General features: G+C 37.6%; 1 protein-coding gene across 7 annotated transcripts in view; it reads right to left on the reverse strand.

Annotated features, from left to right (window-relative positions):
- The window catches only part of mctp1a (multiple C2 domains, transmembrane 1a), a 934,223-nt gene that overhangs the window by 432,978 nt on the left and 474,034 nt on the right, over positions 1-27,211 (reverse strand). For all 7 annotated transcript variants that reach the window (XM_039759357.1, XM_039759356.1, XM_039759355.1 and 4 more), the window contains 3 exons: positions 20,536-20,706; positions 16,478-16,608; positions 4,175-4,361 (listed from right to left, as the gene is read on the reverse strand). In XM_039759357.1, coding sequence (XP_039615291.1) covers positions 4,175-4,361; positions 16,478-16,608; positions 20,536-20,706 — 489 coding nt within the window. The remainder of the gene's footprint in view (positions 1-4,174; positions 4,362-16,477; positions 16,609-20,535; positions 20,707-27,211) is intronic.

Here is a 27,211-nt window from a genome sequence, read left to right on the forward strand (position 1 = left end):
AATGGATGATCCTTTCCTTTGTGGACTGTAATAAGCACAATTTTTGTTAATGTCCAGCAATCCTCCCTTCATACAATTGTGTAGCACAGGTCTGTTAATCTCCCTTACTGTCTTCAAGTATCCCCAAAACTGCTCTAGTTAGGCCTGCTATCATATTTGTCTTCATCATTTTTAGAGCTTTCACAACCACTTCTTTTAAAAACCTACAGCTCAGTCCTTCTATTTTCTCTATTTTCACAATCCTTCTATTTTCTCAAAGGAAACATCACTATCCAATTTCTTTTTCTAATTCAGCAAATTCTCCACATACTTCTTCCAGATATCCTTAATCCTTTAACCATCAAACATGATGTCCCCTACAACATTTTTAAGCAATTTACACCTACTATATCCTGTGCCCTTGGTCATCTGCTTTGCAGTCCTACATTCTTCTTTCCGTTCTTTCATCCTTCCCCATTTTACAGCTCACTTGCAAACCCCCAATCTCTTTCTTGGCTTTTTACACTCTAACAACTGCTTTTTTTAGCATTTCATTTTTTCTTCTGAATATATATATATATATATATATATATATATATATATATATATATATATATATATATATATATATACAGTAATCCCTCCTCGATCACAGGGGTTGCGTTCCAGAACCCCCCGCGATAGATGAAAATCCGCGAAGTAGAAACCATATGTTTGTATGGTTATTTTTATATATTTTAAGCCCTTATAAACTCTCCCACACTGTTAACATTATTAGAGCCCTCTAGACATGAAATAACACCCTTTAGTCAAAAGTTTAAACTGTGCTCCATGACAAGACAGAGATGACAGTTCTTTCTCACAATTAAAAGAATGCAAATAGATCTTCTTCTCTTCAGGAGCAGAGAATTTCAGAGAGAGAGAGAGAGCGCTCGCAAAGAAAAGCAAACAATCAAAAATCAATACGTGTGCTTTTAAGTTTGCCGCGCATTTTTAGAGGAGCGTCAGTATCTTCTAAGCAAACAGCCTCTGTGCAAACAGCCCCACTGCTCACATCTCCTCCATCAAGCGCTGAGAACGTCAAAGAGAGAGAGAGAGAGATTAAAGCAAACAATCAAAAAATCAATATGTGTGCTTTAGGAAGCACCGCGATAAAGCGGCATTTCTTAGAGGAGCATCCGTATCCACTAGGCAAACAGCTTCTGTGCAAACAGCCCCTCTGCTCACACTCCCTCCGTCAGGCGCAGAGAATGTCAGAGAGGGTGAGATAGAGGCAGAGACAAGCAAACAATCGAGCACCGCACGGGAAGCCATATCATATATCATTGAGGAGTTTTATTTAATACGTGCTCTGATTGGGTAGCTTCTCAGCCATCCACCAGTAGTGTCCCTTGTATGAAATCAACTGGGCAAACAAACTGAGGAAGCGTGTAGCATAAATTAAAAGACCCATTGTCTGCAGAAACCCGCGAACCAGCGAAAAATCCATGATATATATTTAGATGTGCTTACATTTAAAATCTCCGATAGAGTGAAGCCGCGAAAGTCGAAGCGCGATATAGCGAGGGATTACTCTATATATATATATATATATATATATATATATATATATATATATATATATATATATATATTTGAGTCTCCCTATCACTGTCATGTTTTTATGTTTTTATGTTTCAGGGCAGAGTCATGGACTGGAGGAGTCCCTACTGGAGGAAGACAGCCATCGGGGGGCAGAGGCTTCACTCCATAAGGCTCAGCTGAGGGAGGGGCCCTGTCACGGATGGCCAAGAATACAGAGGACCAGGGGAGACAGCATACTCAAGGCAATAACTCCCCTGGAGCGCAGCCCTGTTGGGTTCCATGGGTGCCACCAGGGGTGCTGCAGGACCAAATGAGTCCTTTGTTGCAACATTTCTGCCACACCCGGAAGTGTGTGCAGCTGTCATGACGGAAGCATACTTGTGCATGATGACACCTGCATTTTTACTTCCATGTAAAGGGAAATTTTGTGATGGGGTAAAAATCAATGTAGAGTTCAGATTCTGATTCTACAACATATAAAATATTGAGAAAAGCCAATTTTAGCATGGTGTCTGTGGAAAATCAAAATTGATTTTCACGTCGTAAAATTACAGTTTTTGTCAGAAAATTATGCATGCTTTTGAGTTGTGTAGCGCTCTGAGATGACTACATCCCAGGAAAGATAGAACATTTATTGTATTGTAAAATCTTCAGGTGAGAGCATTCTTGTAGAATAACTTACATGGAAGTACTGTATGTACTACTCTATTTCATTTTTGTTTGTTTGTTTGTTTTGATGAGCTGCTTCCCACTTTGCTCATCCCACAGAAACAGGCAGCGACTTCCAGTGAAAACACTGTACAAATGCTGCAGAAGCACTCTTTTTCTTTTCAAATATAAATGAACATATTTATGAATGTTAACATTCATTTCACTGGAAAAGGGATTTAGATAAAACCACTCTAAGACTGTTTTAGACAGTTTTATAAACTCCCTGCTATCTATGAATACTGTCATTGAAAATAATGACAAATAACTTTACAAGAGGTGTAGGAGCATTCTGGTCTAGCATTAAAACACTAGAAAAACCTTCAGGTGTGAACAGCCTATATGATATCTCCCAATTCCAATTTCATTCTTTTCAATGCAGCATTTTCTTGTGCAGCAAGGAGAAGGCAAAAGTGTAAAATACCAGAAAGGAGTCAAAAATGAATATACCAAAACCAAAAGGCACAAACCAGAAAACAAAGACAGGAAACAAATGTCCTAGAACTAGCTCGTTTACTTTGCTCTTAACTATCTTTACAAAAGATGTTGTTTTTAAGTAAGAGAATTTTAAAACTAGAACACAAGGTTATATGGATCACCATTATTTATGGTTGGGGGGGCTATGACATCACAGGTCACGTATCACATGATCAGCAATAGGAGAAATTCTGCATCCGTGCTACAAAATGGAAGTGCCAAAACAAGAAAAGCTCATCAGCATATTATGAAAAAAATGTTAATATTAAAAAAGCAAGTAACACGTACAAATACAAGAAAAATCAATGCACCTACTTACTTAACAGAGATTCATGACAGCAGTAGGTCAATAAATACCAAACATACACAGTGGAGGATTGAAAAAATGTAGCTAGTCTGACGATTTCCAGTTTATGCTGATTCATGCTAATTGGAGGGCCACATTAAGGTATCATAACTGCACTGATTCATCCCATTGAGTGTCAACAGTCCTGGCTGGTTGTGGCGTGCAACGTGTAGAGTATGCTTTTACGGTAAACATTTTGGTTACTTAATATGTAAACCCCAGCATACTGTACTGGAACATCTATGCCAATCAGGTGTTACCTGTTATGGTAAACATATATTCACTTCCAAATATATTTTTCAGCAAGGCAATGCTCCACACCACAAGGCTGGGAGAGTCCTGGTAAATGTTGATTCAGTAATCAGATTAATGAATTGAACATCTGTAGGATGATGAAACCATGTAATGGGAAAAGAAGTCCACCAATGTCTAATTTGCAACAACTGTGAGTTACCTTAAAGTGAAATTAACTGACATCCCAGCCCTGCATCTCAATTAGTCTACAGCCCTTTAAGTTCAGGGTGTTCTAATGTACAGTATGTTATGATTAGGGGTAACTCATAAAGTGGCAACTAGGTACTGTATGTATATTTTAATGTATCAAATGATGTTTTCATAATTAAATATTTTTATATTCAATTTTAACTAAATTATACAATATTTTAAAATGTATATATTTGTCTGAGCTGTAAATGTTATGTGTGCTATACAAAAACAAGCTGAACTGAATTACACTTGCCTCACTATAATTGATAGAGAAAATAAGATGATAAATATAGCAACAATATTACATTTAAAAATTAATCACAAAAAAGTTTCTTTTCAGATGACGTAACTCATTTAACTCTTTTAGGTTGGCCACAACACAGGATCAGCTGAACGTTATACCGTATCAAAAAGGAATCTGGCATATATAAGTTAAAATTAAATACCTTACATTAGAACAGCAAAATAAAAAATGTTTTTTTTTTCAAAGTGTTATATATAGAATAATGAATGTTAACTGTGTAAAAATATGCCGTATTAGATAAAAAATATTCTTAATAATGATTTATGTATTTTAGTAAGATAATGACTTACATATCTCGTGACAATTGCCTGGCGTTCTTTGGGGTCATCAAGGATGTTAACAGACATGTCAGAGATACTAACAGCAGTAGAGGCAGTTAAGGTGACCAACATGACCAGTGTTCCCTCGCCCCCCTCAAGGTCTGATTCCAGTTTGTGTGTGTGTTCTTTAATCAAGCTGGAAAGGTCAATTTGACACCTGCAAAGAACACAAATTTTCACATTAAAATTCTATCCACAGTAAGAAAAGCATGATTGCCTGTTGGCCTATATACACTCAGACCTATTTATATATTGTTTAAAAAATGCTTTCAGGTTGCTAACAATCAAAAAAAAATCTCATCTTCATTAAAGAGGAGATCAAATGTGGTGAATTAAACCAAACATACTTGCAGCACTATTATCACATCAACAAATTTATCAACTTTATCAATTTGAGCTTATCTAAGGAGATACAGTGTTATTTAAAAACACATGATTAAACTAATAGAATAACATATTATTTGCATTTTAAATACAGAGTACCATGAAAAAGCAAGTGACCTATGAAAACAATCATATTTTTTAATATGTCAAAATTTCAATGCTACCAGTTTGGCGTGGGACAAAATGCAAATCATATTGCAATTCAGGCAATATTCACACAATATTCCCACAACATGAAATTTTCATAAAAGAAATAAACTGTAAGTTCAGTGTTACTTATTATCAGACATTTCTAAATTAAAGCACTGCCAAAATTCAAATCAGTGTGGAAATGCACAATTTTTAACATAAGATTTTCTATTTTATGAAAAAAAAAATCTTAAATATTAACATTAAATATTTGCACTGTAGCAACAGAAGACGTATTACACGTTGATCAGCACATGCAAATAAGAATTTCATTGTGCTCTGTGCATGTGATAATAATGACCCTACGAATCTAAAAGTTACTGCAATGCAGAACCATCCAAATTTATATTTACCTTTTTTGCTTTCTAAGTTAAATTTGCTCCAGGAATCGCTGTCTTTTTAGTGATTTTTTGAAAGCTTTATTGACCGAATGCCAACACTCTGCTTGACGCTAAGGCCTCTCCGTTCTGGAACTATCCCCTGTAGTTCAAAACACTTACTCACTAGGTATAATTTGGCCAGAAAAGCAAACACGGGGCTTTCTCTCGCCACCTTTCTCGAGGACTGCTGTTAAAATGCAATGCAAGATCCATCCATCCATTTTCTAACCTGCTGAATCCGAATACAGGGTCACGGGGGGCTGCCGGAGCCAATCCCAGCCAACACAGGGCACAAGGCAGGAACCAATCCTGGGCAGGGTGCCAACCCACCGTAGGACACACACACACAAACACACCCACACACCAAGCACACACTAGGGCCAATTTAGAATCTCCAATCCACCTAACCTGCATGTCTTTGGACTGTGGGAGGAAACCGGAGTGCCCGGAGGAAACCCACGCAGACACGGGGAGAGCATGCAAACTCCACGCAGGGAGGACCGGTGAAGCGAACCCAGGTCTCCTAACTGCGAGGCAGCAGCGCTACCACTGCGCCACCGTGCCACCCGCAATGCAAGATCCACTGCTGTATAATTCCTCCTCACTGTAATCTATACCTATTACTGACTCAGTATCAGTGGAATTTGCACATGCATTCTTGTATCCATATCTTTTGACAGCTGTAGTAACTGCAGCTTGCTACTCCCAGTAGTGTCTGAGTATATAATGAGAACTATTCCAATTCGATATTCGTTCTCTGGTGGTCCCAATAGAGTTTGATTTGAGAACAAGCCTGTGGATGCAGTAGTACATCTATGAAACAATATTGCAATTTGCTGTACTCATTTAAGGACACACCTTACTAAATAAATTGTGTCTGTGTATGTGTGTGTATGAAACATGTAACCTGCGGTCATAGCCCATATTTATGTACAATGATGTTTGTTCTATGCTGACATCTTTCACTTAACATTAAACAGACTGTTAAGAATACTTTTGTGAAAGTGCAGTTGATTTAGCATGCTATACTTTAGTTCTAGTTTTTCAATAAGATTTTTTGATTCCCTGTTTTTGACGAAAGAGACAAAGAGAGACCAAGGACCACAATGACATTTATTTTTTTTTCTAGACACATCCATCCAACCATTTTCCAACCCTCTGAAATCGAACACTGGGTCTCGGGGGTCTGTTGGAGCCAATCCCAGCCAACACAGGGCACAAGGCAGGAACCAATCCTGGGCAGGGTGCCAACCCACCGCAGTTTCTAGACACATTCTTAACAATTTTGAAAAACAAGGTCTGTTACCATTTTGTTTTTGACGTGGGTCTTGACACTTTTTTTGGTGTAGTCGCTGAGTAGTTTGTAGGTAAAGGTAACATGTAACATCATTTGGTCAAAGGTATAAAGGCCAGCCAGGTACACTTCCATGTTGGCTCCAAGTCTGCGCATAGCAAATGAAACAACTAGCACTCTTTTTGTTAGTGTTCTTTTCATCATTCTGGTTTTGATCCCTTTTGTTTTAGCTTTGTCTATGTGAAACACTGTTACCTTGACTAGTGCACATCCTTAGTTTTATTTTTAAACTTCATAATTATGACCCTCTGTGGTGGGCTGGTGCCCTGCCCGGGGTTTGTTTCCTGCCTTGCGCCCTATGTGTGCTGGGATTGGCTCTAGCAGACCCCCGTGACCCTATAGTTAGGATATTGCGGTTTGGATAATTGATGGATGGATAATTATGACTCTAATTAGTTTTTTGACATTGTACTATCTCCTGGTTCTAATTAAAATTCTATACTGACATCACCCAGTGCAGTCGCTACACTTAGCTTTTGTGCCACTGGCTCTAGTTACCCACCAGTCAGAATATCTTGTGCTCCCAGTACCCAGGTGACTGTAGGACTTTTAGATTTGAATCTCTCTCTTTGTTGTTCCTTCACATCATACTAAAACCGGTTGCCAAAGGCAGCAACTATTAATTAATTTGTCTATTTGTAGAACAGTTTTACAAGAAGAACTTAAACAGCAGTCTTTTCATTACTGCTCTGTATGTCCTTTTTGGTAACCCAACTTAAACACTGAGGTTAGCTTAACTGGAGACCCTAAACAAGCCTTGCATGATTGAATGGACAATGCTGTTTAGTCTGCAGGGGACAGAGTAGCTTTTAAATGAAAAGGTCTAGGAGAAAAGATGTGGTAAGAAAATATGTCAAGCTTGTAACCAAGAGGTCAAAGAGATCTTCAAACGAACCCTAAAAGTGAGAACATAATTGAAATAATTAAACAAAAGCAGTCTTTTTACCAACAAAATTATTTCAGTAAGAATAATGCACTGAAAAGTCTCAATATGCAGATCTTAGATACTGTAATTAATGTATGTGCATGCCAAACTATAAATGGTCGCTCTAGTGAAGTCATATACAGTGCATCTCGCAATGCCTTTTGGGTAAAATCCGTATTGTAAATTGAATAACAAAAAATGGTGTCACTGAATGTGGTATCACAAAATAATGATAAACAAATTCCACCTTTTCTTAGTTGGCTTTAAACACAAAACTAGTGGCAAAAATTTTAAAAAACCCTAAAAAAAGGACAAAAAGTTTGTTCCCACAAGATTCAGAAAACACATACAAATTTAAACAAAAAAACATCCATCATAACACCTGCAATATAATGCATCCCATCCATGATAATTTCCTAACTTGTGCCCAATCTTGGTGGGATGTGTTATGTTCCATGGTTCTAAAATTGTAGAATCTGAAACTACAACTAATATGCTTAAGAAAATGAAGAGACATAGCTCTCTGGAACTGTGCAACTTTATAAGAATACATTTCACAGAATTGTAAAATAACCTTCTTTGTACATCACTTGTTGAAATTATGCCACCAGCATTCCATTCATTAGTTGCTTATTAAGCCCCTCATCAACACCCTTTAAAAATTCATGTTCAGAACATGAATTGTTAGAATTACATTATAAAACTAAAATTAAACCATAACAACAAGCAGAGTATGAAATAGACAAAAACACAATAACAATGTAAAAAATAACAGACATTGGTCTCTCTCATTAAGCCTAGCTATTCAAGTTGAGGGTCATGAGGCCAGAGCATATCTCAGCTGCACTGACAAACAATATACCTTATTTAGCAATGTCAGGTCATGTAGTAAATATATTTTTTTACATGTGGAAAGCATTAGGCAAAACCATTCAAGGACACATTAAAATAAAATGTGTTCATTTGATTTACAGCACAGCACCAAGTCCATTTTCTCACCCACTCACATGCAAAAGTGTAAAGCAGCTCTTCTTATATTTGTGCATAGTGAACGGTATGTCTCTGCTAATATCCATAAGCATCTGATTCTAATAGGCAGATTACCTCACTCACTTTTAAAAGTAGGTCCTTTTTGGGAGGTCAAATAATTGCTGATTTCCTAGTGGGCTTCAGAAAGTTCTAGCAATAATTTTTTCTGCAATAGACTGTGAAAAACCTATAAAAAGGCGAGATTACTTGACAAAGTGTACCATTTGTCTTTTAAGCACCAAGGAACAAGGAGGTGTCAAATAGCACTCAGTCATGACAATGTATTGTCACTGCCAAATGCCTGGTTGAAACGCATTAGATTTCTGAATGGAAGCATAATAATTATGACAATTTATTATCCCCCTTTCACTGGTGGCAGAGTGTATGATTGACGGTGAGAATGCATTGAAAAACAAAGATAATAGATTTCTGCTCACCTTTTATTGATGCTCTTCAATATAAATTGTGGACTTTTTAGGCAAAAAAATACTAATTTCATACTTGTAAAGTTTAATTTTTAACTTTTTTGTTTACAGTAATGAATGGCACAGGGTCTACTGCCTCTCAGGTCCAGAAACTTGGGTGTGGTTTTCAGCCCAGCATCTCTTTATGTGGAGTTTAAATGCTCCCCCTATGTAAGTGAGGACTTTGTCAAGATTCTCAATTTTCTTCCCACATTCCTGAGAGACACAAATAAGGTTCACTTGTAACTGTAAATGGGTAGGGTTGTGTGTCAGTGTGGCCTGTGTAACTATTGGGGTCAATTCTTACATCGTACCCAAGGGTGGTGACCCTATATGGGATTAAAAAGGTTAATGAAATAGAAGTAAGAAACAGGATCCGTTTTTAACATAATATTCTAAAACTAAAATGTGATAAAACAGAATGGTTAGTCACTTAATCCAGTTCAGGATTGCATGTAGCTATAAACTATGCTAGCAACATGAGGTGCAAGACAGGATTCAGGTTGGATGGACACCCATCCATTGTAGAACCTACCCACATTTACATGAAAGGACATGGCACACTGAATCTAAGAAGTTGCAGTGCTGACCACTGCATGACAGTACCATCCAGGTACAATATATGTTTATCTTAAACTAGAGAAACAAATGAAGAATTAAGAAGCGTGCCATTCCACAGCACATTTCTCACTCTGCTGATTTAACTATAATTATACCGGTTCACCAAGGTTGGCTGACTGTCCCCAACTGCCCCATTGGAACAGAAATGTCCGCGGCCAGATTCCCTCTTTTAATTGTTTTTTACTACATGGCAAGAGGATGGTGACTTTATTATAACCCAAGGTCACAGAGTTCATTTTTGATGATGTCCTCAAGATAGGAAAATCAAAAATATTAGACACATCTGAATTGGTAGAATAAAAGTAATAAGAAGGCAAAAAATTAAAAATAATGAATTTAGTTTGCACCAAACTTTGTCGTTAGATTGGAAAACAGGTTAGGCCACAAACCAGCAGATACTGAGACACCTCAGAAAAGAAGACTGGAATACAAAATTTACAATAGTAAAATATCCCTGGCCTTATGCTTCATATATTTAGAACGCCATCCCCATGCTTGTTGAGAATATCTGAAATATCAATTTCAGTTTGTCTCAAACTATTATCATACGGTGTTCTTTACAGTGGCATAAGTCACAAGGCTATGCCCAACTTCTAACTATTGTGACCATACAATATATGTGAACAACATCATAATTCATATTTACAGTATACTGTAGATACAGTTAATATAATATATTTCAAATATAACTGAAATACATTCCATCAGTATAGGCAGAAGCCACCACAGCAGCTATGAAAGATGTGCTGGAATAGAAATCTTAGAAGGCACTAGTGGCTTCCTTTCACATTTAGCCTAAGAACTGTCACGTTACGAGGCACCATGTCACCATATGTCCTTTGATGGGTGATCTGGTCACTTTTCTTAAAAATGGAAATCCATTTGTTTGGTTCTGGTTAAGTCCTCCTCTTGAACCTCATGATAAGTAAGTCTTACTTTATGTAGTCTTTAGATTCATTCATTCATTTTCTGAACACTATTTTTTTAAAGGGGAGGATTTAAACCTACCATGCAGCATTTGAGGTAAGGAAGGAGACATCCCTGAAGAGAGTTTATGTTCGTGCAAATAGCCACACTCACAAATACAGGACAAATTTATTACAAATCAATGTTCCATGGGATGGAAAGGATGTAGGAAGAATACAGTGCAGATTTATTCTCTGTATCTCATATTAAATTAAATATTAAAACTAGTACAGAAAAATAGTAGCATGGTGGTGTACTACTGCTTGTCAGTGAATGAAGACTGGGTTTGAATCTGGGATTTCACATACTTTTTTATGCCCATATACCTTTTTTTCTAGGTACCCCCGTCCCAAAGATGTATATGTTAGTTTAATTGATGACTCTAAACTGCTCCACATAAGTGATGCTTTACGTGTCTTTGAGTATGCAGGATTGGTTCCTGCCATGCACTTGGTATTGCTAGGATGAGCTCCAGCCCTTGAGGTGAACTAATCAAATACATAAAATTGGATAAATGTTAATTCTCTGCTATGTTGAAGGGCATGGGAGGATATCTGTTCTGAATAAAATGTAGCACGGTCTTTCTTATTGATCTGTAATTTAAACATTGTAAGAATATACAATAAAATATGTCAGTGACAAGAAAAATTCTACCCTGTAAACTCTCAGTTTTGAAAGTGAAACTGAAAAAACATTTGGCAATAATAAAATAGAAAAAAACACAGAGGATGCTGAGTTCATGCCATCTGGTATTCAGGGAGAATTACATGGATTTGTGACAAGAACATTTGTGCAAAATGCATCTGAGTACCCCATTAGGCATCTAAATTGGAAAAAGAAATGCAAATTCTAATGGACACCACAGCAGAGCTCAGACGGTCACATCCCAATGTCTGAATCTAAGTTGTCGACACACTGTACAACATATGTTCCAGTGTAAATACTAGCATTACCACAAAAGAAAAAGGTCACTTTGACTTTCACTACAGCTGTGAGCTAGAGAATCATTGGAGACTTATCAACTACTTGTTTTTCTGACACAAAGTTTATGAATACAATGTTTCAAAAAGTTAAATATCTTGTTTGCGTTTTGAAAATGAGAAGATAATTGAAACCTTCTTACTGCATAAATCCTTACAGATTCACCTTTAGAGGCCTAGCCTATTCCTCAAGTTAACTGCATGATTTCATTTGCATCATCCTCTCGCATCCTACTACATATTATTGGTAGAATCGTTTTACGGCTGGTGTTTGATCATTGAGGAGGAGGCGGCATAGAATGAAGACAAATGTTTTCTCTCCTTATTCTTCTTTATTAAATTATCACTGAGGATACAACTAACAACTTCTGAAAAGTGGAGGGCATTGGGTGTATAACTGGGTTTCCCTTGGCATGGGGTCATAGCCATATGCACAATTTAACACTCTCCTGAATGGCTAGCTATGCCCAACCCAAGTATACACTCTCCATATGCTACTCATGGAGGACAACCTATGACTTCTGTCTTTCAGTTTTTTAACCATTTGACAATTCCACCTGTTTGCTGGTAACTTTTTTGTTACATGTTCATAAAAATATGACAGCTTTCACTTCCATTTATGAAATTGTAGCAGCAACAGAAAAGAGACAATGTGAGCTATCTTGATTTGTTCTGGACAGGTGTGAGTTGTATTGATTTAGCTTCATCTGTCTACCGAAATCTAAAAACAAACAGAACAAAAGTGTCATCTCAAGTCTTTTGCCTGCACAGCAATCATGTTAATTATTAAAAACGTCAGATTAAAATTTTATTTTCAGTTGTCCTTTATATACATTAGAAGAATAATTTATGTTATTGTTACAATAAAATGTATTTGTTTGTATATTTTCTGAAACTTCTTTTTTCTTTACAAGGTTGACAGAAGAAAGAGGCCGTTCCAGCAGCATCAGGTACAAGACTGGAATGCACACCATTGTTATTACAATCGTCATCCATCCATCAATTATCCAACCCGCTATATCCTATCTACAGGGTCACGAGGGTCTGCTGGAGCCAATCCCAGCCAACACAGGGTGCAAGGCAGGAAACAAACCCCGGGCAGGGCCATTATAATCATCTTATTTATGTAAGTTTTAACTAGAGTTAAGTACAGGTTTACCCATTTACTTTCTCTTAACTCTGCAGTGATAGGCTTTAACTTCATGAAAGAGAGAGGTGGGATCTCAAAATAGGGGTCTGGATTAATAAAGTTTCATATATATATATTTTTCAAGGAGATTAATTCACTAAAATCAAGGGAAATGTCACATGCTACACAGTACAGCTGTAGGAAAGGAAACCGAATTCTAACTTGCTCACCCAGGGAGAGCCGTTAATAATATGGAAAGAAGAAAAGATTTAACTCGGTTAATCAATTATTGGTCTAGTCTTCAGCAATGCTGTTAATTGATTAAATAATTTGATAAGGCTTCTACATTATTTTCCTTTCCTTTCTCTGTTGTAAGAAGCAGGTATCCAGCCTTTAGACGGAAGCACACTCGTTTTAAGAACAGAGTAATACAAAATATTGATAATACAAGGAATATTGATATATGATAACTGCATATACTTAGATAAATTGATCTATAAGTCAGTTGCCAGACACAGTAGACAGACAAAAATGCTATTTAGTAGTTACAATTTAATTTTCCACAGATAGTTTTGTGATATCTGGTCTTTAACAATGATGCCCGATGTTGTGTAGAATTGTTGCCTTGTTGTTTCTCCATGATCAAGTAGAGGATTTTTCTTTCATTGGAGTGCACTCTTTCTCTTTGCTGTGTGATACTTTATCTGTGTGTCCAGTGCTTTCCTCAGATAGGCCCTTAGCTCTATCATCTGCAATTTTATAGGGAAAAGCATTTCTCTTTCTGGCACAAGAGTTTAGAAGTTGAAGTTTTCATCTTGAAGTAATGACTACTTCTCAGCCTTTTCAAACTGCTGGCATAAAATTTTCGGATCGGATTAACGTTTATTTCAATTAGAAAGTTACTTTCAATTAGAAAATTGGTGTCTCCTCATAGGCGAGTTCTTCTGCCGAGAGTTCTCATTCATTGATTTACAGCTTTTTGTTCTTTCTTGAGTCCATTTTGTGCCTTCTGGCTCAAGAGGTTTGCAGAGGACCTCTGGAAAGATGTCAGTTCTTCCCTGATTTACATCTTTGTTATTAGATGACGTACATGGAGATTCTGGTACATGCTAGAGTTTAATCACTTAGTTTGGAATGTAAGTGGTGTTTTTTTGTAGGTGGATTTTTGTTATATCTGCTGCTTTAACTGGCCTGGTGTGCCACTAAAGTCTAGCAGAATGTGCAATATCCACATTGTTCTACACAGCCTTAACCTAATGATAATATTAGTCATAAATTTAAGGCTTGCTCAGTATTTAGTGTATTTCTTCAGCATTATCACAATTTACTCTTAATATAATCTCTTTCTCTAAGTCAATAATTACTCAGGGTATGTTCTCCCACATCTTTCTTTCTAAATATAACTATCATTGTCCTATAAGTATATGTTCTTGTTGAACTTAGCATACTTTTAGTTGTTCTTTTGTAGCATATTTTAAAATATATCACTAGATTAATCTTTAACAGTTACATTATAGCAACAGTTTAGAAAACCAAGTAATATATTAAATGAGAAATTTAGTGTATGCCAAGAGATAACCAAAATAGTGCATGTTATACTTCTTAACAATTTGGTGTTCTTCAGTTCAAAATGTAAAACATCCAATAATTTGTATAATAATTAACTAAACCTGTAAATACTATTTGAAACAGCCACCTGTATTGCTTTTCAGAACATCTATTTTGGAATAGTACAAGGTCAGAGCTTATACACTATTCCTAATGATACATCCTTTAAAACTGAGTAATAAGGAGGGTGCAGTTTAGATTGCTTGTGAACTGTATGTAGGAGTGCTGCTATAATTATTTAGACACGTCTGTTTTAGATTTTGTGACAGTGTTCAACTCCTAAACCTGTTAAGATATAGCAACAGCATAGCTAAAGGAGACATCGATGAAGTCAGGCCAGCTTGTTCAAGAAGATCCTGCATGTTAAGTTAATAGTGGAGTTCAAAGTGCAAGGGCTGGTTCTTTATAAAATACAAACTTACATGTATAAGATTCTGTAATATAATTTCATAGATTTACAGCATTTAGGTTCATTATTTTGAGTGAATTCCTAAATGGCAAAGTAGCTGCACTGACGTGCTAATGCAAGGAAATAATGACAGGGCAAATCTTATGTGTATTTTTCATTTATTTTGTAAATTTATATGTTTAGATTAGATTATGCTTTTGGCAAAAATCTTTTTTAATGCTACTGTTGTATACATAAACAATGAACATCTGTTACAAAGTTTATATTTTTGGACTATAACAATTAAATACAGGGCTGAACACTTTAGGTTGTCAAAAGAATCTCAGGAAGAAAACTGGCAACAAAGTGAGACATGAAAGAGACAGGGTCTGACAATAAAAGAACACGCATAGGGTGGCACAGTGGTAGCGCTGCTGCTTCGCAGTAAGGAAACCTGGGTTCACTTCCCTTGTCCTCCCTGCGTGGAGTTTGCATGTTCTCCCCTTGTCTGCGTGGATTTCCTCTGGGTGCTCTGGTTTCCTCCCACAGTCCAAAGACATGCAGGTTAGGTGTACTGGCGATCCTAAATTGTCCCTAGTGTGTGCTTGGTGTGTGTGCGTGTGCCCTGCAGTAGGCTGGCGTTCTGCTCGGGATTTGTTCCTGCCTTGCGCCCTATGTTGGCTGTGATTGGCTCCAGCGGACTCCCGTGACCCTGTATTAGGATTTAGCGGGTTGGAAAATGACTGACTGACTGAAAAGAACACTCATACTGGTAAAGGGAAAGTAAAAAGATGCAAGTGTGAAAATAAGGGGGTGGTCAGTTCTGTATGTGTAGGTGGTGACTTGAAAATGTAATCTCAAAGGCCACTGAGGCGAGGCAGAGAGAGAGGAAGAAAAAAAACAAAAAAGATTTCCAAGACAACCAGAAATGGCTTACTCTTTAATCTGGGACAGAATAACATGCATCACTGAAATGTATAACATATTTATTCATTCATTTTCCAAATTTGACTGCTTTCTAGGAAAACCACCAATCATGTTGTAAAAATAGTATTAGTAGTACTCATAGCATTACCCCGTGTACAAAGTACAGCAAAGTTCTTCCTTTCATGTCTGACCAACCTGTAGCACATCACAGCTCTTCAATGCTGTGACAAATAAGAACGTATTAAAATAAAGAACTTCATTGTAGTTAAGAGAAAACACAAATATGATTTCAGATGTACTCTTTACTAATGGGTCTATGCTTACATTACCTAAAATCGTGGGGAAAAAAACCCTGAGAAAAACTCCAGCACAGTTGGTCTATTTAATGAAAAATATATAGACCCTGCCATACACTGTATAGGGGTGTGGTAACCAAACAACACCAGCAAACTCGGTAACATATCATGAATAATGTGATGAAATTGAAGTTCCCATTGGACTACGCCAAAAACACTTGGAACAAGAATCTTCCACAAAGCATTAATAGACAGAAGAGGACTGGGGAGCAAACAATTGGAGGAAATAATCCATTGTGCAATGACGATGTTCAAAGATCCATTATACTCATTTCAACAGAAGTATGCATAGATATATATGATAGAGTTGAAAAACATGAGATTAGTAATAGTTTATCAGTTAAGCAAAAAACAAAAAACGATTAAATAAAAGAACAGTTTCTCAATTTAGGGAAGACAATATTTTTGATGATAAATTAAGGAAAACCTTAGTGGTATCATGGAATATTCAAGTTTGAGTCATTCAAAAGCAACTTAAAGTTAGGGTCAAAGTTTCTTGCTGCAAATACACCCACATTAACCTTATTACAATGAACGTTAATACACTATAGGTTTTCTAAAGAGACAACTAACCTGCCCATAAAGTCATCCCTCTTTCCAGCATCCTTATCCCACACAGTGATATCAATCACACCCCCTTCTTCATCATACAAATGGAAATCAAACTGCTCTCTCCACTGGGGGTTCAAAGTTTTAGGCATTGTCTGCAAATAGAAAAACAAATAACAGTAATCTATAAGCAATAAAATTTTAGACTAAATCAAAATAGTATCAGAAAGTTTAGTTTGGACTAGCTACAGACAGGCTATAATTTCTGCCTCTGACATGGTGGACACATGAAAGGAGAAAGTGAAGCTCCATATTCATTACCCCTAGAGTTACCAAAGCCTACAAAAAAACTTGTAAATCCGGTCCACCTTAAATCCCTTCGCACCTCTCCATCAGTGTCTTTTGTCCTGTAAATGTGCCGATAAAGACAAGCAGCAAGCAGCCTGCTATTCCATCCCCCACAGCCGCAGAACATGTACAAAGTTCTACCAGCTCATGCCTTGATTATCTGGGAGTGAAGTGCTGGAGTTTTAAAGTGGAAATAATAGATCACTATTTGGAACACATGCATTTCATGTGTGTTCCGTTTCTACAATAAAATGTGTAAACACATTGTTAAACCAGAAACATTTTTCATATTTTAGTAATAAATGACAAAATGTAGGCATAAACTATATAATGTGTGAGCAGGAACACTCAATAAAACTGAATAAAAAAAAATTCAAGTGACGGTGAGATACGAAGAAAGCAGATTCACCAGCGTTTGTGTGTCAGCTTTTATCTCTCCAGATCAGAGAATTTCCACTTCCATTGTCTCAAAACACCACTCACATCTACAGTTATTCCCAGTTTCAGATAAAAAGTAACTGCGTTACATCTTTCTTGTATCATGATCGTGACTGAAAGAATAAAAGTGAAAAAAAAAAGCACGAACAAGTACTATAAATTTAGACTGGCTTTTACAGACACAAATCAAATGTCTTCTTTTTATTGTATAATATTAACAATAAGAGCAGCTCACTGTTCAAAACGGTAAATTTACCAGGGAGCTGATTTCAAACTCATGACCTCCAGATCATAAGTCAGTGGATCTTACCACTACACCACAGAAACTGTTGTATTGTTATTTATTACTAAAACATGAAAAATATTTCTGTTTTAGCAATGTGTTTACATAGATTGTTGTAGACACAAAACACACATCAAATTATTTCCCCTTACAATTCTGGGTAGCTCACTCCCACATAATCAATCAAGGTAGGAACTGGAAGAACTTCTTACCCGTTCTGAGGCGGTAGGGGGATGGTATAGCAGGCTGCTTGCTCCTTGGGCTTATCGACACATTTAGAAGACAAAAGAGGCTGACGAAGAGGTGTGAAGGGATTTAAGGTGGGCCGGATTTACAAGTTTTTTCATTGGCTCTGGTAATCCATCCATCCATTATCCAACCCGCTATATCCTAACTACAGGGTCACGGGGGTCTGCTGGAGCCAATCCTAGCCAACACAGGGAGCAAGGCAGGAAACAAACCCCGGGCAGGGTGCCAGCCCACCGCAGGGCTCTGGTAATTCTAGTGTTTAATGAAACAATGAAAATAATTTACAACTTCTAACCTCTAAAGTGACTAATCGCTATTCACCTCTAGTTCTAAAAGATCTTGATAATAACCCATTTTATTTAAAGAATGCCTTTCTTGAGCTTAAAGTACTGAATAAGCTCAAGATACACCACAACTGCTTCCATAGATATGTTTTCCTAACTGGTGACTACAGATCAATATCTAACTGTGGATTTACATGTTTTATTGGATTATTCCTAGGTACGTTTTGCATGTTGCATTTAGCATGTGGCTATTCAATTTCATCATATGCAACTTTCCTCCGGTAGGAAACACTGACAATGCCTAGTTTGCTTTACTTTGGCATGACTGTTCTACTTAACCTCCTTAGCATGTTTACACCTAGAAAAATGAGTCAAAACATTGATTTTTTTTCAACAAGAAAAAATGTTATTACGTGTAACAGTAAGAAAAGTATATGTTGAGAGGTGACGCAACACTCTGTGCCTGCACTTGGTGAGGAGCGCTGTGCAAGAATAAAGTAGTTTGTACTGCTGTAATGTAATTCTGAGGCGGCAATGATAGATTAACTATCTAGCTCTGTGAAGATGATTACTTGTGTTCTGTTTTGTGTGTTGTATTTAAGCCATTTTTTGTCACTCATTGCACACCAAAGCTACCAAAAAGGGGATCTTTCTTTGAATTGCCTTTCCCAATATTTCTTCCTTTGTTTTTTCCATTCGAGGGTTTGGTTTTTTTGGAATTTTTTTCTTGTCTCCTTAGGGAGTCAAGGGCTCTGCTGTCAAAAACAGGGCCTGTTAAAGTCTTTTGGGGCATTCCTTGTGTGATTTTGGGCTATACAAGGAATACATCACTGTTGTTGTATGTCTAGTATCCACTGCAGTACTGATGCAGATTTAGTACATATCCTTTGTGTGAAATGTTTTAAAACAGTCACCACTGTACAGTCCAACATCAACTGGGACAGTAGAAGCATGTTTTTGTGCACTTTTAATATTTTTTCCGTTACTTGCACATGAGCTGGTAGCATGTCAGTGCCTGTTCCTCACGATTGACACGTCCATTGTGTCACTGTAGGCTGCTTCAGTGCAAGGCTAGTGAATTCCACATTTCTCCTGACATGAACATTGACAGTTGCTGGATTGTGAACAGTGCTTAGGGGGCTAACATCTTTCTTGTCCTTGCACTTGATTGCAATTATTTTGTCTTTTTATCGCACAACTACACTTGCATCACAGTGAATCTTTACGTGACCAAAGTTCCCAGGCATATCGCGTTGGTACAATGGGTACAGTGTCCTATGCATCAATTGCACTCTCCATGCACACTGTAAGAGACGGCTGGCAGCTCAACCCGACCGGGACACCCCTGAGATGGAAGGATGGGGGAAGGCAGTTTTTCAAGGACACTGCCTCCCCCAAAATGCTAGATGGCAGCTCCCCTGGACTACAGTGGTGCCCCGGACTCCTGCAGGGCACTATGGGACATGTAGTTTAATACCACAGCCCTGCTGGGTACCATGGGTGCCGCCAGGGGATGCTGCAAGAGAACCGGAGGAGTCATGTCTCATCCATAGCCCGGAAGTACTCCCAAGTAACAAGGATGGAAGCTCCGAAGTACTTCCAGGCTGAAGAAAATTCAAGTCCTCCATCTTACCCGGAAGTGCTGGCAAGTCATGTGGATGGAAGGACAGAAGCACTTTTTATATTTATGATCTGCTTTTTTCAAAATATTTAGTTTATTGCTCTGAGGCCATGTATTGCTAGGAGTATAGGAAGGTGTGTATAGAGGTATACTTGGGTTATGGTCATATACCTCTCATGTCATTCTACCTTAGTTTTTCAAAAAAAGAGCAACCTAGAGCAAGAATTCTATATTCTTGAGAACTTTTAACTTTTTGATTCAATACTGTTTTGTTTCTTGTCTTTTTTCTACCCGTATGTTTATTTTGTCCTTTTGGTTTTGGCCATTGATGAGAAACAACTCAGCTCGTTATTTAAAAATCAGTAGGTTTGTCTATAAATTAATCTATCCATCCATCCATCCTCTTCCGTTTATCCGAGGTCGGGTCGCAGGGGCAGCAGCTTGAGCACAGATGCCCAGACTTCCCTCTCTTTGTCTATAAAGACAGAAAAAATAAATATCTCCCACTCTACTCAAACTCTTTCCAAGAAGATCCTTCAACTTTAAGAAGTGATTGTAAGGGGTAAAATATAAAGATAAAATAGGAGTTTATTGTTTCCATGAGGGAACAAGAGTAAAAAGCAAATAGTACTTTATTTCTTGAGGGAAATTGCAGTGCAACTAGAAAAATCAACACTACATACATTATCACAATAAAAACATAAATTGCACAATGTACAGTACAGTATGCAAAGAATAAACCAGAATGTACAATAAACATGGAAGTGTACTACACAATATAAATATATTGCACACTCTCCAAGCATATTGCACTATTGCCCCATTATAGTTATTAATTTATCTACTCAAATGTACCTACCTTGCTTCTGTATTTTTGATGTCCAAGTCTAAATTTAACATAAGGATCACTAAAGCCATTGTTATCCATAGGCTTCAGATTGCGACCTTCTATGAGGCTGATGCTAACAATTCCCCTCCACAGCTGGGATTTTCTGTGCATCTCTGATAATCGCAAGCTCTGGCACTGGTGCTTCAAAAAAAGAAAAACCACAGCATTTACAAAGTGGATCACAATTTTGGTCAATAAAGTCAAACAACCATTATATTAAATAGTGTTTTTCTATAAAGTACTGTACTACCACCAAGACCTGCGCCACCACCACCTGATCAAAGCACAGTGATGTCCCCACATTGATGGATTAAAGGCCAGAAGTCCACATGACCGTCATCAGGTTCTTCCATGAGAACTCTGAATACCATGAGGACTGATTGAGATCATTTATGTTGGGTAGAATGCCTAGAGGGAGCTGGGTGGTCTCGTGGCCTGGAACCCCTGCAGATTTTATTTTTTTCTCTAGCCGCATGGAGTTTTTTTTTTTTTGTTTGTTTTTTCTGTCCTCCCTGGTCATTGGACTTTACTTTTATTCTGTTAATTAGCGTTTCCTTATTTTAATTTTTATTTATTTTGTCTTTTTTCTCTATCTTCATCATGTAAAGAAAGCACTTTGAGCTATATTATTTGTATGAAAATGTGCTATATAAATAAATGTTGTTGTTACTATATCCCAATTAGAAAGCAATAACACAACTGTTCACACAAATATTGTTTCAGAGCACACACAAATTAATTGATGTTCATGGTCACAGTGTTTTTCAGAGATAAGGGACTGAAACCTTGTGATTGCCCAGAGGGGACTGGGCGGTCTCTTGTTCTGGAACCCCTACAGATTTTATTTTTTTCTCCAGCCTTTGGAGTTTTTTTTTGTTTTTTTCTGTCCACCCTGGCCATCGGACCTTACTTATTCTATGTTAATTAATGTTGACTTATGTTTATTTTTTATTGTGTCTTCTATTTTTCTATTCATTTTGTAAAGCACTTTGAGCTACATTTTTTTGTATGAATATGTGCTATATAAATAAATGTTGATTGATTGATTGATTGATTCAAAAGCCACTTAGCTACTAAATGCCTGCCGTATGTATATCAATCAAAGAAGTGTTCACTGCAAAATAAAGGTAACACATTATGTTCTAAGGCACAATACAAAGGTCTTTCAAAGTGTATAATTATACTATATTTAAACTAAACACACAACAGTACTTATTAATTCACAATGAAATAATATATTTTGGGTTTAATTCTCTTTTACAGAGGTTAAATTAAACATTAACTAATAAACACTATAATACTTATCAAACGTGTACTCAGTTGAGTGTTCGCAATTATTAAGAATTCTTAGTAAGGTACTAGCTGATTAACTGGCTGATATACTTTACATTGTATTAAACAATGAACAAAGATTGGCAACAATGTCAAATCATCAGAAAATGTGTGAATACTAAAGCAATATGTAGTTATTTAATTTACATGATTTGATTATCATCAGTTTTACTGGAACCCTATGAGACTGCAGTCCAAGAATGCATCCAACTCGAAACATCACCCTTCTCTGCATGAAATGCATTACTAAAAGGGGTTAATTATCAAAAAGGTCTTAATGTACTCTCTCAAAATATGGTACCCCCCATCCGAGATTAAGACTCCCACAGGCCACAGGTGACTTAATGAATAGAGCTCTTTAATACACAGTTGATAATACTATTAATAATGCAGCACGATAATTCCCACTCTTGCTTTTGAGTGTGTATATTCGATTATGCCATTGAGCACATCTCTTTGGTGATATGGTCATGTAAAACCTAGATCATTTCATCAAGCTGGGTGGAGAGGAAGTTTGGTGCAAAGGCTTCTTGTTTGAGGGACCCCTGAGCACACACCTAGAACACCCTTATGGAAGATCTGCCCCTGAGTACCCAGAGTCCTCTGGTTTCGAGTTAGTGTTCTTGCAGTTAATTTCAGGTGCTTAGTCTAGCAATTGCCTATTCTTTGTCCTCAAAAAATATGGTAAATATTACAAGTACATATTAGTTCTGTGTTGAGTATTGAACAAGATACCATGAATCTTTCCGATCTACATGAGCTGCAGAGAAAAGTATTGCTTAAAATACTGCCTTTCCAAAGAAATACACACAAATCAAGATATGCTGTTTATACACTGGTCAGTCCCAACATTAAAACCACCTGCCTAATATTGTGTTGGTCCCCTTCGTGCCACCAAAACAGCTTTGTGAACCATCAAGACATGGACTCCACAAGACCTCTAAGGCCTTTGGTCTCTGGCACCTAGACATTAGAATTAGATCCTTTAAGTCTTATAAGTTGTGAGGTAGGGGTCTCCATAGGTCAGAATTTGTTTTTCTAACACTTCCCACAGATGCTTGATCAGCCTGAGATCATGGGAATTTAGAGGCCAAGTCAACAACTTGAACTCTTAGATAGATAGATAGATAGATAGATAGATAGATAGATAGATAGATAGATAGATAGATAGATAGATAGATAGATAGATAGATAGATACTTTATTAATCCCAAGGGGAAATTCACATACTCCAGCAGCAGCATACTGATAAAAAACAATATTAAATTAAAGAGTGATAAAATGCATGTAAAACAGACAATAACTTTGTATAATGTTAATGTTAATCCCCCCCTGGTGGAATTGAAGAGTCGCATAGTGTGGGGGAGGAACAATCTCCTCAGTCTGTCAGTGGAGCAGGACGGTGACAGCAGTCTGTCGCTGAAGCTGCTCCTCTGTCTGGAGATGATACTGTTCAGTGTACGCAGTGGATTCTTCATGATTGACAAGAGCCTGCTCAACACCCGTTGCTCTGCCACAGATGTCAAACTGTCCAGCTCCATGCCTACAATAGAGCCTGCCTTCCTCACCAGTTTGTCCAGGCGTGAGGCGTCCTTCTTTTTTATGCTGCCTCCCCAGCACACCACCTTGTAGATGAGGGCACTTGCCACAACCATCTGATAGAACATCTGCAGCATCTTATTGTAGATGTTGAAGGACACCAGTCTTCTAAGGAAGTATAGTCGGCTCTGTCCTTTCTTGCACAGAGCATCAGTATTGGCAGTCCAGTCCAATTTATCATCCAGCTGAACTCCCAGGTATTTATATGTCTGCACCCTCTGCACACAGTCTCCTCTGATAATTACGGGGTCCAGGGGGTACTGGTCCTCCTAAAATCCACCACCAGCTCCTTGGTTTTGCTGGTGTTCAGGTGTAAGTGGTAATTATCTTTTTCATGTTCCTCAAATCCTTACTGAACAATTTTATCAGTGTGGCAAGGCACATTAACTGGCTAAAAGATGCCACTGCTGTCAGTGAAAGGGGTATGTGTCAAAGTAACATCCACATGAATTCCAGGACCCAAGGTTTCCTAGGAAATCATTGCCCACAGCATCACACTGTCTCTGCTGGCTTGCCTTTCTCCAAAAGGGCAATCTGCTGCCATCTGTTCCCCAGGTAGACAATGCTGTCCACATGATCTGAACAAAAATGTGATTCTTCAGCCTAGTTTTGACACTCACATGCCCCTTGTAGATACTTTTAGCAGTAGACCGGGGCCAGCACAGGCAATCTAACTGGTCTGCATCTATGCAGCCTCATACACTTGAAGCTACCATGCCCTGTGTGTTCTGACACCTTTCTCTCTTTGATCAATTTTTGCTGCAGTAGCTGTTCTGTGGGATCGAACAAGACGGGGTAGACTTTGCTAGCCATGCACATCAATTAGCCTTGGGCAGCCATGATGCTGTTACCAGTTCATTGGTTGTCCTTCCTTGGACCACTTTTGGTAGACACTAACCACTGAATACTGGGAACACCTCACAAGACCTGCTGTTTTGGAGAGGCTCTGTGCCAGTCTCTGAGTCTAGCCATCACAATTGGGCCTTTGTCAAAGTCACTCAGATCCTTACACTTGCCCTTTCTTTACTGCTTTCAAAACATCACCTACAACAGCATATTGTTCACTTGCTGCCTAATATATCCCACCCCATGATAGGGGCTATTATAACAAGATAATCAATGTTATTCCCTTCACCTCACAGTGATTTTACTGTTGCACATGATCTGTGTATGTAAATGGTTAAAAAAACTAAAGTAAACTACTAGCAATGAACCATTTGATATTTTAAAATAATTGTCCCAGATAAATAGTTTGGTTACTTTAGAACACATTATAAATCAATACATTGAACTGGTTACAAATTTAGCATTGACTTTATTCATCTCAGCTGCAGCAATGGAGGTACACTACATGTATGTGAAAGGTACTGTAAACAATGTAAGGTATGATATAAAGTATCTGGCAAGAGAAGGCTGACTGGCAGAGACATGCAAGTGACCTTGTGTTTCAGCTGCCAGACAGGTTAGAAAGAAAAAAAAAACTGGCCAGTCAAAGTATGAATGGCTCTACACTTGTACTGCAAAAAGGATTTAATTTCATTCAGGTGATCAAGTAATTATCTTATTTCACATTTCCAATCTCATATGAATTACTGGCATGTTGGGAAGGGCCCTATGAAATTAAAGAGAAGAAAGGGAAGGTCAACTGCAGTGCAAAATGATGTATGCAAAAAGGAACAGCTTTATCGTGTCAATCTATTATGCTCCTGAACTCCAATAGATTAAGACATCAGAGGCTGATCTTCATTAACTGCATAGCTCTCAACAAATTTCCAGGTGTGGAAACTCTAATGATGTCCCCAAACAAGAATTCTCTATGAATATAAAATCAGATTGCATATATTGTGGATGACAAGCTTCTGTAGTTTTAATCAGTACCATTGTGTAGAATATACAATAGACACAATGCTTGAGGTATAGTGCTGGTGGTGCACCCCATTACAATCCCAAGTTGCAAAAGACAGAATTACAAGAAATGAAAAAAAGAAAGATCTCTTGGTACATTTTCAACTGTACACTGTTTTCAAACTTCACTGTTCATGGTTATTCAGTAATTACCTTCACAAGTAAGTTTTTCATTCTGAAATCTACTCTGTTTTTAGGGCAGTTACATATATCAAGAAGGTTAGAGGTGTACATGAACAACTTAACAAACATAAAAAGATAAAGAAAAGTAATTCATTTAGCAGCTGCTGTATTACATGCTTCCATTTGGATTACATGGGGCATTTGTGACATTCCAACATAGCACAATCAACGACTCTGCAGAATATATGATAAATGCTGGCTGTGATGATTACCTAAGGCAATTTCTGTGCTGCTAAACTAACTATAGTATATGGTTTAATCGACTAACTGTATAGTTTAACTATTATTTATAATATATAGTATGCAAAACATAATGCAACACATATCAATGGTTAAAAGCAATACTGAACTCTCCAAGATCACATACAGCAATAAAGTGCATTTTTTTTCTTAGGGCAGACAAGGTATTATTTAGGGACCATATTATACAGTGATCCCTCGCTATATCGCGCTTCGACTTTCGCAGCTTCACTCCATCCCGGATTTTTAATAAATGCTTATCTGAATATATATCATGGATTTTTCGCTGGTTCACGGATTTCTGCGGACAATGGGTCTTTTAATTAATGGTACATGCTTCCTCAGTTTGTTTGCCCAGTTGATTTCATACAAGGGACACTACTGGTGGATGGCTGAGAAGCTACCTAATCAGAGCACGTATTAAATAAAACTCCTTAATGATATATGATAGGCTTCCCACACGGTGCTTCACACACTTAAAAGCTCTAACAGCCCGTATTGATTTTTGATTGTTTGCTTTTCTCTGTCTCTCTCACTCTCTCTGACATTCTCTGCTCCTGATGGAGGTGGTGTGAGCAGAGGGGCTGTTTGCACAGAGGCTGTTTGCTTAGAAGATATTGACGCTCCTCTAAAAAATGCTGAAAGGCTACCTTCACATTGATCCCTTCATTGCGGCCGCTTTATTGTGGTGCTACGCATACTTAAAAGCCCAACAGCCCTATTGATTTTTGATTGTTTACTTTTCTCTCTCTCTCTGATATTTCTCGCACTCCTTTGATGAGGAAGATATGTTTACATTCTTTTAATTGTGAGAAAGAACTGTCGTCTCTGTCTTGTCATGGAGCACCGTTTAAACTTTTGACTAAAGGGTGTCATTTCATGTCTAGAGGGCTCTAATAATGTTAAACAACCTATTTAGAAGGTTGTAAACAGGTTTTCTATGCTCTAACTGCGAAAAAATTAGATTTATAAATAAAGAATCCTACTTCGTTGAAATTCATTCATCTGTCTGGAGCGGATTAACCACGATAAACAAGGGTTTACTGTATAACTGTGCTGAGAATATTTCTAAACAGTGTGGGAGTGTTTCTAAGGGCTTAAAATATATAAAAATAATTATACAAACATATGGTTTCTACTTCGCGGATTTTCACCTATCGCGGGGGGTTCTGGAACGCAACCCCCGTGATCGAGGAGGGATTACTTTATTACAGGGTGGCCCATATTTATGTACATGATGTTTCACAGGTTGTAGCATCTAAACTATTGTGCAAAAAGTATAGAAAATGGCATCACAATGTAGCCTGAGAATGGGAGTAACAATAACCGGACATTGATGATCTGTGGTGGCAACAACATGTGGCACCGCCACACTACGCTGTACCAGT

Source organism: Polypterus senegalus, chromosome 7 (genome assembly GCF_016835505.1).
Source record: "Polypterus senegalus isolate Bchr_013 chromosome 7, ASM1683550v1, whole genome shotgun sequence".
Classification (NCBI taxonomy): Eukaryota; Metazoa; Chordata; class Cladistia; order Polypteriformes; family Polypteridae; genus Polypterus; species Polypterus senegalus.